The sequence below is a fragment of the Bufo bufo genome, chromosome 1 (genome assembly GCF_905171765.1).
Source record: "Bufo bufo chromosome 1, aBufBuf1.1, whole genome shotgun sequence".
NCBI lineage: Eukaryota > Metazoa > Chordata > Amphibia > Anura > Bufonidae > Bufo > Bufo bufo.
This window is the reverse complement of record NC_053389.1, coordinates 347413012-347426645: the sequence shown is the minus strand read 5'-3', so window position 1 is coordinate 347426645 and position 13634 is coordinate 347413012. Positions and strand designations below refer to the sequence as shown.

General features: G+C 50.1%; 1 protein-coding gene across 1 annotated transcript in view; it reads left to right on the top strand.

The window, feature by feature from the left end:
- LOC121009545 (ankyrin repeat and KH domain-containing protein 1-like) overlaps positions 1-13634 on the top strand; it is a 307110-nt gene that overhangs the window by 182854 nt on the left and 110622 nt on the right. The window contains exon 16 of the mRNA XM_040442755.1: positions 6126-6265. Within this exon, the coding sequence (XP_040298689.1) occupies positions 6126-6265 (140 nt within the window). The remainder of the gene's footprint in view (positions 1-6125; positions 6266-13634) is intronic.

Here is a 13634-nt window from a genome sequence, read left to right as displayed (position 1 = left end):
GGTCCTCTGGTGGTCCCTTTTGTTTGGATCGACCACCAGAGGACACAGATAGCTCAGCAGTATGTAGCACCACACTACACTACACCCCCCCCCCCCCCCGTCACTTATTAACCCCTTATTAGCCCCTGATCACCCCATATAGACTCCCTGATCACCCCCCTGTCATTGATTACCCCCCTGTCATTGATCACCCCCCTGTAAAGCTCCATTCAGACGTCCGCATGATTTTTACGGATCCACTGATAGATAGATCGGATCGGCAAAGCGCATACGGACGTCTGAATGGAGCCTTACAGGGCCGTGATCAATGACTGTGGTGATCACCCCATATAGACTCCCTGATCACCCCCCTGTCATTGATCACCCCCCTGTAAAGCTCCATTCAGACGTCCGCATGATTTTTACGGATCCACTGATAGATGGATCGGATCCGCAAAACGCATACGGACGTCTGAATGGAGCCTTACAGGGGCGTTATCAATGACTGTGGTGATCACCCCATATAGACTCCCTGATCACCCCCCTGTCATTGATCACCCCCCTGTAAGGCTTATTGCACACGACAGTATATTTTCACGGTCCGCAAAACGGGGTCCTGTTTTTTCCGTGATCCGTGACCGTTTTTTTCGTCCGTGGGTCTTCCTTGATTTTTGGAGGATCCTCGGACATGAAAAAAAAGTCGTTTTGGGGTGTCCGCCTGGCCGTGCGGAGCCAAACGGATCCGTCCGGAATTACAATGCAAGTCAATGAGGACGGATCCGTTTGACGTTGACACAATATGGTGCCATTTCAAACGGATCCGTCCCCATTGACTTTCAATGTAAAGTCTGGAGTCCCTTTTATACCATCGGATCGGAGTTTTCTCCAATCCGATGGTATATTTTAACTTGAAGCGTCCCCATCACCATGGGAGCGCCTCTATGTTAGAATATACTGTCGGATATGAGTTAGATCATGAAACCCTCATTTTCCCGACAGTATATTCTAACACAGAGGGCGTTCCCATGTGATGGGGACGCTTCTAGTTAGAATATACTACAAACTGTGTACATGACTGCCCCCTGCTGCCTAGCAGTATCCGATCTCTTACAGGGGGCCGTGATCAGCACAATTAACCCCTCAGGTGCCGCACCTGAAGGGGTTAATTGTACTATCATATCCCCCAGTAAGAGATCAGGGCTGCCAGGCAGCAGGGGGCAGACCCCCCCTCCCCAGTTTGAATATCATTGGTGGCCAGTGCGGCCCCCCCCCTTCCTCCCTCTATTGTAATAAATCGTTGGTGGCACAGTGTGCGCCCCCCCCCCTTCCTCCCTCTATTGTAATAAATCGTTGGTGGCACAGTGTGCGCCCCCATCGGCCCCCCCTCCCTCTATAGCATTAACAACATTGGTGGCCAGTGTGCGGCCTCCCATCTCCCCCCCCCCGATCATTGGTGGCAGCGGGTTACTAGCAATAGTACAATAGTAAAAGATTCATACTTACCTGGGATCTGCGATGTTCGTGTCCGGCCGGGAGCTCCTCCTACTGGTAAGTGACAGTTCATTTAGCAATGCGCCACACAGACCCTGTCACTTACCAGTAGGTGGAGCTCCCGGCCGGACACGAACATCGCAGCAGCCACCAGCAGGTAAGTATGAATCTTCTACTATTGTACTATTGCTAAGTAATCATGGCAACCGGGACTGTAGTAGCGTCCTGGTTGCCATGGTTACCGATCGGAGCCCCAGCAATTAAACTGGGACTCCGATCGGAACTCCGCTGCCACCAATGATGGGGGGGGGGAGATGGGAGGCCGCAACAATGTTGTTAATGCTATAGAGGGAGGGGGGGCCGATGGGGGGCGCACACTGTGCCACCAACGAATTATTACAATAGAGGGAGGGGGGGGGGGGGGCGCACACTGTGCCACCAACGAATAATTACAATAGAGGGAGGGGGGGGGGCCGCACTGGCCACCAACCTATTATTACAATAGAGGGGGGGGGCCGCACTGGCCACCAATGATATTCAACTGGGGTGGGGGGGGGGGGGGGGGGGGGGGGGGGGGGGGGGGGGGGGGGGGGGGGGGGGGGGGGGGGGGGGGGGGGGGGGGGGGGGGGGGGGGGGGGGGGGGGGGGGGGGGGGGGGGGGGGGGGGGGGGGGGGGGGGGGGGGGGGGGGGGGGGGGGGGGGGGGGGGGGGGGGGGGGGGGGGGGGGGGGGGGGGGGGGGGGGGGGGGGGGGGGGGGGGGGGGGGGGGGGGGGGGGGGGGGGGGGGGGGGGGGGGGGGGGGGGGGGGGGGGGGGGGGGGGGGGGGGGGGGGGGGGGGGGGGGGGGGGGGGGGGGGGGGGGGGGGGGGGGGGGGGGGGGGGGGGGGGGGGGGGGGGGGGGGGGGGGGGGGGGGGGGGGGGGGGGGGGGGGGGGGGGGGGGGGGGGGGGGGGGGGGGGGGGGGGGGGGGGGGGGGGGGGGGGGGGGGGGGGGGGGGGGGGGGGGGGGGGGGGGGGGGGGGGGGGGGGGGGGGGGGGGGGGGGGGGGGGGGGGGGGGGGGGGGGGGGGGGGGGGGGGGGGGGGGGGGGGGGGGGGGGGGGGGGGGGGGGGGGGGGGGGGGGGGGGGGGGGGGGGGGGGGGGGGGGGGGGGGGGGGGGGGGGGGGGGGGGGGGGGGGGGGGGGGGGGGGGGGGGGGGGGGGGGGGGGGGGGGGGGGGGGGGGGGGGGGGGGGGGGGGGGGGGGGGGGGGGGGGGGGGGGGGGGGGGGGGGGGGGGGGGGGGGGGGGGGGGGGGGGGGGGGGGGGGGGGGGGGGGGGGGGGGGGGGGGGGGGGGGGGGGGGGGGGGGGGGGGGGGGGGGGGGGGGGGGGGGGGGGGGGGGGGGGGGGGGGGGGGGGGGGGGGGGGGGGGGGGGGGGGGGGGGGGGGGGGGGGGGGGGGGGGGGGGGGGGGGGGGGGGGGGGGGGGGGAGGGGGGGAGGGTCTGCCCCCTGCTGCCTGGCAGCCCTTATCTCTTACAGGGGGATATGATAGTACAATTAACCCATTCAGGTGCCGCACCTGAAGGGGTTAATTGTGCTGATCACGGCCCCCTGTAAGAGATCGGGTGCTGCCAGGCAGCAGGGGGCAGTCTTGTACACAGTTTGTAGTGTATTCTAACTAGAAGCGTCCCCATCACCATGGGAACGCTTCTGTGTTAGAATATACTGTCGGTTCTGAGTTTTCACGAAGTGAAAACTCAGCTATGAAAAAGCTTTTATGCAGACGGATCTTCGGATCCGTCTGTATAAAAACTAACCTACGGCCACGGATCACGGACACGGATGCCAATCTTGTGTGCATCCGTGTTCTTTCACGGACCCATTGACTTGAATGGGTACGTGAACCGTTGGCCGTGAAAAAAATAGGACAGGTCATATTTTTTTCACGGCCAGGAAACACGGATCTCGGATGCGGCTGCAAAACGGTGCATTTTCCGTTTTTTCCACGGACCCATTGAAAGTCATGGGGTCCGCGAAAAAAAACGGAAAACGGCACAACGGCCACGGGTGCACACAACGGTCGTATGAAAGAGGCCTAAGGCTCCATTCAGACATTTTTTTGGCCCAAGTTAGCGGAAATTTATTTTTTTTTTCTTACAAAGTCTCATATTCCACTAACTTGTGTAAAAAAAAAAAAAAAATCTCACATGAACTCACCATACCCCTCACGGAATCCAAATGCGTAAAAATTTTTAGACATTTACATTCCAGACTTCTTCTCACGCTTTAGGGCCCCTAGAATGCCAGGGCAGTATAAATACCCCACATGTGACCCCATTTCGGAAAGAAGACACCCCCAGGTATTCCGTGAGTGGCATATTGAGTCCATGAAAGATTGAAATTTTTGTCCCAAGTTAGTGGAAAGGGAGACTTTGTGAGAAAAAAATAAATATAATCAATTTCCGCTAACTTGTGCCAAAAAAAAAAAAATTTGATGAACTCGCCATGCCCCTCATTGAATACCTTGGGGTGTCTTCTTTCCAAAATGGGGTCACATGTGGGGTATTTATACTGCCCTGGCATTCTAGGGGCCCTAAAGCGTAAGAAGAAGTCTGGGATCCAAATGTCTAAAAATGCCCTCATAAAAGGAATGTGGGCCCCTTTGCGCATCTAGGCTGCAAAAAAGTGTCACACATCTGGTATCGTCGTACTCAGGAGAAGTTGGGCAATGTGTTTTGGGGTGTCATTTTACATATACCCATGCTGGGTGAGATAAATATCTTGGTCAAATGCCAACTTTGTATAAAAAAATGAGAAAAGTTGTCTTTTGCCGAGATATTTCTCTCACCCAGCATGAGTATATGTAAAAAGACACCCCAAAACACATTGCCCAACTTCTCCTGAATACGGCGATACCACATGTGTGACACTTTTTTGTAGCCTAGGTGGGCAAAGGGGCCCACATTCCAAAGAGCACCTTTAGGATTTCACAGGTCATTTACCTACTTACCACACATTAGGGCCCCTGAAAAATGCCAGGCCAGTATAACTACCCCACAAGTGACCCCATTTTGGAAAGAAGACACCCGAAGGTATTCCGTGAGGGGCATGGAGAGTTCCTAGAATTTTATATTTTTTGTCACAAGTTAGTACAAAATGATGATTTTTTTTATTTTTATTTTTTTCTTACTAAGTCTCATATTCCACTAACTTGTGACAAAAAATAAAAACTTCCATGAACTCACTATGCCCATCAGCGAATACCTTGGGGTGTCTTCTTTCCAAAATGGGGTCACTTGTGGGGTAGTTATACTGCCCTGGCATTCTAGGGGCCCAAATGTGTGGTAAGGAGTTTGAAATCAAATTCTGTAAAAAATGACCAGTGAAATCCGAAAGGTGCTCTTTGGAATATGGGCCCCTTTGCCCACCTAGGCTGCAAAAAAGTGTCACACATCTGGTATCTCCGTATTCAGGAGAAGTTGGGGAATGTGTTTTGGGGTGTCATTTTACATATACCCATGCTGGGCGAGATAAATATCTTGGTCAAATGCCAACTTTGTATAAAAAAATGGGAAAAGTTGTCTTTTGCCAAGATATTTCTCTCACCCAGCATGGGTATATGTAAAATGACACCCCAAAACACATTCCCCAACTTCTCCTGAATACGGAGATACCAGATGTGTGACACTTTTTTGCAGCCTAGGTGGGCAAAGGGGCCCATATTCCAAAGAGCACCTTTCGGATTTCACTGGTTATTTTTTACAGAATTTGATTTCAAACTCCTTACCACACATTTGGGCCCCTAGAATGCCAGGGCAGTATAACTACCCCACAAGTGACCCCATTTTGGAAAGAAGACACCCCAAGGTATTCGCTGATGGGCATAGTGAGTTCATGGAAGTTTTTATTTTTTGTCACAAGTTAGTGGAATATGAGACTTTGTAAGAAAAAAAAAGAAAAAAATCATCATTTTCCGCTAACTTGTGACAAAAAATAAAAAGTTCTATGAACTCACTATGCCCATCAGCGAATACCTTAGGGTGTCTACTTTCCGAAATGGGGTCATTTGTGGGGTGTTTGTACTGTCTGGCCATTGTAGAACCTCAGGAAACATGACAGGTGCTCAGAAAGTCAGAGCTGCTTCAAAAAGCGGAAATTCACATTTTTGTACCATAGTTTGTAAACGCTCTAACTTTTACCCAAACCATTTTTTTTTTTTTACCCAAACATTTTTTTTTTATCAAAGACATGTAGAACAATAAATTTAGAGCAAAATTTAGATATGGATGTCGTTTTTTTTGCAAAATTTTACAACTGAAAGTGAAAAATGTCATTTTTTTGCAAAAAAATTGTTAAATTTCGATTAATAACAAAAAAAGTAAAAATGTCAGCAGCAATGAAATACCACCAAATGAAAGCTCTATTAGTGAGAAGAAAAGGAGGTAAAATTCATTTGGGTGGTAAGTTGCATGACCGAGCAATAAACGGTGAAAGTAGTGTAGGTCAGAAGTGTAAAAAGTGGCCTGGTCTTTCAGGGTGTTTAAGCTATAGGGGCTGAGGTGGTTAAGTAGTTACTAAAACGGACATGTGAGGGGAGGTTAGAATTCCTCTTTAAATGTTTGTCTATATGTTGTACTATTTATCATGTTTGCATGGCTTTATGTGTTACTTTTTTCTATTTAGGTGTATCTGGCAAAATACCTTCGGTGACTGGTAGTGACTTGGCTACAACAATTTCTTCATCAGTTCTACAGTCTGCTTCAGGAAGTCGAGATGAAGAACCTTTGCTACCAGGCTTTGCGCCAGTAAATATTGATGCACATGTAAGTTAAAAACAATATGCATTAAATTGTGACTCATTTCGGGTATTTTTTCAGAATAAGCTGCCTTGCGGGTATAAATGAGAAATAACACTATATCTGGTCATTATATGACTTATGTCCTTGCATTTGTAGAAGTATTTCTGTTGGCAATCTGTTAGCATTTCTAATTTCTTTCTAATCTGTTGGGTGATGAGCAGCTGGGTACCATGTCTGCTCATACACTACACATGGAGAAACCGGATTTGCTTAAGGGCTCATGCACCCGCAAACAGCACGTCCGCAATATGCGTGCACTGGCCGTGTGCTCAGGGCATCACGGATGTGGACCCGTTCACTTGAATAGATCCGCAATCCGGAAGTTCGTGCGGAACGAAGGCACGGATCCCCATGGAAGCACTACTGTGTGCTTCCATGGGGATTCTCTCCATGCCTCCACAACGCAAATAAATAGAACATGTTCATTGAAGTTTAATAGGTTTGGATCCGTCTGCCGAATCCACACGGATGTTGCCCGTGCATTGTGGCCCACAAATTGCTGTACTGGTACCCAGAGGATTTTCTGCTCTGTGCTGCAGAAGCCAAAGGTGGTCTTTCCTTTTTGAACCTTGCAGTGTACCCAAACAGCAGTTTACATCCACATTTGTGTCATTTCAGTACCCAGTAGAACCCGCCTAACAACTTAAAGGGTGTGGTGTGTCAGATGGCACAAGGTGGGCGTAACTTATTGGGGACTGAAATGCCATATTTGGGAAAACCATTTTCTTTTTGCAAAGTTCCTTTCACAAAATGATCACTCCATTCCTCAATAAATACCTTTAATAAATGCGGTGTAGTTTCCAATAAAGGGTCACTTCTCAAGGGATCCTTTTATTTAATTCCAGAGGCTCTAGAGTTGTCAGCACAAGAAGCGAAAATTACCACATTGGGCCTCAAATGCTTATGGTGCTCATTTACTTCTGAGCCCTGGTGTATGTCCAGGCTAAAGATTAGGGTCACATGTAGGGTGTTTGTAAAACCAGGTAACGCACCATAATGAGAAGAGGGCTTGCTTTTCACACTGGCATATGCTGGGCACAACATAGTAGGTACTGAATTGACATATCTGTGTAAAAACTGCAATGTTTAACTTTGCACATCTACTATGATTTTTTTTTTTAAACAACGGTTAGATCAAAATGCTTACTACTACATCCCTTGGTAAATTTTGTGATTTTTAAAATAGGTTCACTTCCATGGGGTTTCTTTTTTATTAGTTAACTTTAGAGCCTCTGCCGTTGTCGCTCAGTGCTGTATAAATTATCAAACTAGGCTCTAAATGCACATTGTGCACTTTCCCCTCTAAACCCTGCTGTGTGCCCAAACAGCAGTTTATGACCACATATAGGATGTTGCCGTATTCAGGAAGAAATGGGTAACACATTATGGGATCCTTTTTCTCGTGTTACCCCTTGTGAAAATAAAATCTGAACCTAAAGCAACCTTTTATTGGAAAAAATGTAAGTTTTCATTTTCACAGTCAAGTGTTTCTAAATTCAGTGAAACGCCGATTGGGTCAAAGTGCTCAATATAATTCTTAAGTCACTTTTTGGGTATTTCTACTATAGGGATCTCTCGGGGTCTGCTCAAATGCGAAATGGTGCCTGAAAAGCATTCCAACAAAATCTGTCCTCTAAAAGCATATAGTGCTCTCTCTCTTCAGAACTATAGAGAAGTTTATGACCACATACATATATATGCATGGGATATTGACGTATTCAGTAGAAATGATGTAACAAATTGTATGAGCCTTTTTCTCATGTGACCACTTGTGAAAATGCAAACTTTGCGGCTCAATCAACATTTTATGGGAAAAAATTAAATGTTTCTCTTTCACAACCAAATGCTTCTAAATTCTATGAAACACCTGTACGGTATGGTGTGGATTAAAATGGAAAATCAGCCTTCTCACAGATTGTCAAGCATAGTGCCATACATTGTATAGCGGCTGTGCTTGGTATTGTACTCGGCCACATTCACTTCTGACCTGAGCTGCACCTAGACCTTGTGACCAAAGAACGTGTTGTCACTGGCCTTGGGAAATATGGAGAAGGCCACAGCAGTACTGCAAGCATCTGTGCCTTCTCAAACAGCTGATCTGTTGGGGTCCCGGGGGTCAGGTCTCCACTAATCAGATACTGATGACATATCCAGAGGATAGGTCAACAGTATAAAAATCTCGGAAAATCCCCTTATAAACCCCTTCAGCCAACAATATGTACCTGTAAGTCATGGTGACTGAGGGGATGTACGGAGAGGGTTGCTGCCATGAGCTTGTTCCATACATGGATGCTGGCTGTATAATACACCAGGCAACCAGCTGCAATGAATGGGATCAATGATGTTGCCGTCAAAAGCAATTACGGCATCTGTGGAGTCAGGCAGAGGGAGGGATTGCCTTCCAAGTAGCAGCCACAATCCATTTGCACCGCAAAAAAAAAATCTAAAAAGACGTGCAACATTTTTTTTTTTTGTGGTGCGGTGGCACGAACAGAAAGCCCACCGAAGTGCTCCGTAGTGCTTCCATTCTGTGCCTTTTGCACCACACTTTATCTGGGAGGTTGCAGACCCCAATGGTCATAATAATACGGAGCACTGACCTCCTGCGGTTGTATGCATAAGGCCTTATCCTGCAAAAAATAAGCCCTCATATGGCTATATGAATGGAAAATTTTAAAAGTTATGGCTATTGGAATGTGGGAGTTAAAAAAAACTAAAATGCAGATATGAAAATGTGCCCGGTCCTTAATGGGTTAAAAAAAAGTTTTGGGTAATGTTAATAAAAAATGTTAAATGTTGCGTTTAAAATTTTATATATTCATATATAAATTTATATTTATATTATCATGGCCGTAAATGTTGGCACCCCTGAAATTTTAAGTAAATGAAGTATTTCTCACATAAAAGTATTGCAGTAACACATATTTTGCTATACACATGTTTATTCCCTTTGTGTGTATTGGAACAAAACCAAAAAAGGAGGAAAAAAAGCAAATTGGAGATAATGTCACACCAAACTCCAAAATGGGCTGGACAGAATTATTGGCACCCTTTCAAAATTGTGGATAAATAAGATTGTTTCTCGCCCATATTCATTGGGGGACACAAACCGTGGGTATAGCTATGTCCTCTAGGAGGCGTTGACACTAGTAAAAGCTATTAGCTCCTCCCCTGGCAGCTATACCCCCTCCAGCCTGGAGAGAGCTTCAGTTTTTTTCTAGTGTCAATAGGAGGCAAGACCTCCCTGCTCTGCAGGGAAGCTGCTGAAGATTTTTTTTTTGTTTATTTTTCTCTCTTCTTTTAGGTGGGAAATAGTGTTGAGCGAACCTTTGTTTTAAGTTCGGTTCGGGTATCTCGTTATGGATTCTAAATTCCGTTATGGTCCGTGGTAGCGGAATCCATAACGGGATACTTCGATAACCCGAACTTTAGACGCCGAACTTAAAACACAAGTTCGCTCAACACTAGTGGGAAACAGTGGACGCCTCACCTCTCTGTTCTCCTGGAGGGAGCACGCCAGCATTGGTCTGCTACGCTGCCTCCTCCCCCCACAAGAAGACAAGGTGGACCAGGGCAGCCTCGCTCCCCTGCATCCCGCCAGCCAAGGGGTCACCTAGGTCCGCCAAAGAGAAGACCAGACTCCTGCCACTCCGGTGCCAGCTGCTGAGGGGACCCTGCTGGAGACGGTGACCTTATGGGCCCACTTAGGGAGGGAGAAGAGGAGGAAGATAAGGTGAGTATACGGGACTAGGTGAGTATGTTAACCCTCTCCCTCCCTCCTTATTTGGCAAAGCATCGAGCTCTCTGCTTCCCCCTCCCTCCCCACGATAACTAGGCCAGACACCGGGCTTCAGAAGAGAACCGCCAGCACTGTGTCCGGGCGCCGTTAAATTTAGGCCCCGGCTTCACTTTAGGCCTACCCCTTCCTTCTTCCTCCGACCCGCGCGGCGTTGTCCACAGCCGGAGGGCGCATTCTAATGTCACATGCATCCCGGGCGGCGCACTTCCCCCTCTGTGCTCCGGCCGGACTGACAGTACAGCAGGGGTGCATTCCGGTCGGCCGTGTCCATAACTTAGGCCCCGGCTTCGCCACCTACTAGGCCGCAATCTTTCATCCCCGGGTATGAATGGGAAAGGGGGGGGGGGTGCGAATTCTTCCCGCCTTACTTCCCCCCTCCCTCAGCAGCCCGCAGAGCCGCTCCCCTGGTTTTCAAGGCAGTTAACCCTTCCTGGCCAGCCATCTCTTGAGGCTGGCGCAGGATTATGCCCATCTGCAAGGCAATGGGTTTAATGCTGCTGATTTAACCCCTTCCTGCCTCTTGTCACCTGAGGCTGGGCATCCCAGTTTTATAAAAAAAATAAAGTCCATAAAAGATTCTGGTCCTGCCCCCATCAGGCCTCATCGGCGCAGGACCGCGGACTGTGTCAGACTGGGCCCGTGTCCTAGCATGGACAGAGGAGGACCTCTCAGTTCCCAATCCACCCTCCGGGATCGCTTGATTGGTATTCTCCACCTGCGTAATCCAATGGTGGACCTCCTGACCTTCCCAATCACCCTCCGGGCCGTTTGGTTGATAAGCACTGCCTGCACAATCCAATGGTGGACCTCCGGACCTTCCCAATCACCCTCCGAGGTCATTGGGTGATATGGCACTACCTGCGCAATCCACAGGTGGACCTCTGGACCTTCCCAACTCCATCATGCCCTGCTGAAAGGTGTAGGCTGTCCGGGCATGCTGGGAGTTGTAGTTTTGCAACAGCTGGAGGGCCACAGGTTGGGCATCCCTGCTCTAGAAGTTCCCATTCCACCCCTGGGTAGTTTGGTTGATAACTCCCACCGGCGAGCCTGCAACTGCCTTGGGCAAGATTCTGAGAGGTAAGACTACACACAGCGGGCCAGAGCAGGATATATTCCTCCTCGGTCACCTCCACACCCCCAACCTTCCTCCCTAGGGTCACGCTCAGACGCACCCTCCCTCCCTGGAGAGGTCCGGTCCGAAGGGCGGGGATCAGTGGTTCGGTCTCTGCCTTGATTCCGATGCGATCTTCCATAGTAGTAGTTTATCAGCCAGCTTCTCAGCCTCTTCGGCTCGAGGGACATTGGTGGACCACTTACCGTTTCCGTGCAGCGCTTCCCCTTAGCAGGGGTGGATCCTGCGGTCCTGGGTTTTTGGTTTAGCCTTGGTTCCTTGATGGGTCAGGGTCGGCGCTTTCTATCCTTTTCCAGCACCGCTGACTCACCCGGGGCCCATAATAACCTTCCTTCAGGGAATAGCACATACGGTTCCTCCTTTACTGCCTTGGGATCTGAACTTAGTCCTTTCAGCGCTCCGGAATTCTCCCCTTGAACCCTTGTGGGAGATGTCACTCCGACTCCTGTCCTGGAAGGTAGTTTTTTCTTGTGGCTATCACATCCATCAGAAGGGTGTCCGGGTTGGGGCGCTCTCTTGCAGATAACCTTCCTGGTTCTTCACAGGGATAAGCGGTTCTCCGGCCTGTTCATTCCTTTCTCCCGACGGTGGTCTCTGATTTCCATTTCAATGAAGAAATTGTCCTTCCATCACTGTGTCCCTCCCCTTCACACCCTAGGGAAAGGGAGTTACACCATTTGGACGTTGTCAGGGCTCTGACTATTTATTTGCCATCCTCCAGTTCCTTCCGGCGTATGGACTCCCCTTTTTTGTCATCCCGGAGGGTCCTCGCAAGGCATTGGCGGCCTCCAGGGTGGCAATTGCACGTCTGCAATTGCTGAAGCATACTGCACCCGAGGCAGGGTTCCGCCCTTCGCTGTCACGGCTCACTCCACCAGAGCGGTGTGCGCTCTTGGGCTCGGAGGATTCAAGGTTCGGCTGCGCAGTTGTGCAAGGCGGCTACTGTGCTCGTTACGCACATTCACAAAATTTTGCCAGGTGCATACTTATGCATTGGCGGACGCTGCCTTAGGCCGCATGGTCTTGCAGGTGGCAGTTCTTAGTGGCCTGCAGGGGCGCTTGCTCCATGGGTCTGTGGTTTTTCCCTCCCTGTGGACTGCTTTCGGACGTCCCACGGTTTCTGTTTCTCCCAATGAATATGGGCGGGAAAACGAGATTTTTGTAAACCTTACCAGTAAAATCTTTCTCGCTCTTCATTGAGGGACACAGCACCCACCCAGTAGTGTTGTCCGGCCACAGTTGTGGAATGGTTGGTGTTCCATGTTTTTTCTTTTGGTTAGCTTGCTTCTACTGCTTCTACACAAACTGAAGCTCTCTCTCCAGGCTGGAGGGGGTATAGCTGCCAGGGGAGGAGCTAACAGATTTTACTTGTGTCAACGTCTCCTAGAGGACAAAGCTATACCCACGGTTTCTGTGTCCCCCAATGAAGAGCGAGAAAGAGATTTTAATGGTAAGTTTTACAAAAATCTCGGTTTTAAGCATGTGATGTTCCTTTAAACTCACCTGGGACAAATAACAGGTGTGCGCAATAATAGAAAATCACACATAAAAGCAGATAAAAAGGAGAGAAGTTCACTTAGTCTTTGCATTGTGTGTCTGTGTGCGCCACACTAAGCATGGACAACAGAAAGAGAAGAGAACTGTCTGAGGACTTGAGAACCAAACCGAACCAAAATTGTGGAAAAAATATCAACAATATCAAGGTTACTAGTCCATCTCCAGAGATCTAGATTTGCCTTTGTCCACAGTGCGCAACATTGTCAAGAAGTTTGCAACCCATGGCACTGTAGCTAATCTCCCTGGGCGTGGACGGTAGAGAAAAATTGATGAAGGGTGTCAACGCAGGATAGTCCGGATGGTGGATAAGCAGCCCCAAACAAGTTCCAAAGATATTCAAGCTGTCCTGCAGGCTCAGGGAGCATCAGTGTCGGCGCGAACTATCCGTCGAAATTTTTATAAAATGAAACGCTATGGCAGGAGACCCAGGAGAACCCCACTGCTGACACAGAGACATAAAAAAGCAAGACTACATTTTGCAAAAATGAACTTGAGTAAGCAAAAATCCTTTTGGGAAAACGTCTTGTAGACAGATGAGACCAAGATAGAGCTTTTTGGTAAAGCACATCATTCTACTGTTGACCGAAAACGGAATGAAGCCTACAAAGAAAAGAACACAGTACCTACAGTGAAATATGGTGGAGGTTCATTGATGTTTTGCTGCCTCTGAATGTGTGCAAGGCATCATGAAATCTGAGGATTACCAATGGATTTTGGGTCGCACTGAAGAGCCCAGTGTCAGAAAGCTAGGTTTGCGTCCGAGATCTTGGGTCTTCCAGCAGGACAATGACCCCAACCATATGTCAAAAAGCACCCAGAAATGGATGGCAACAAAGCGCTGGAGA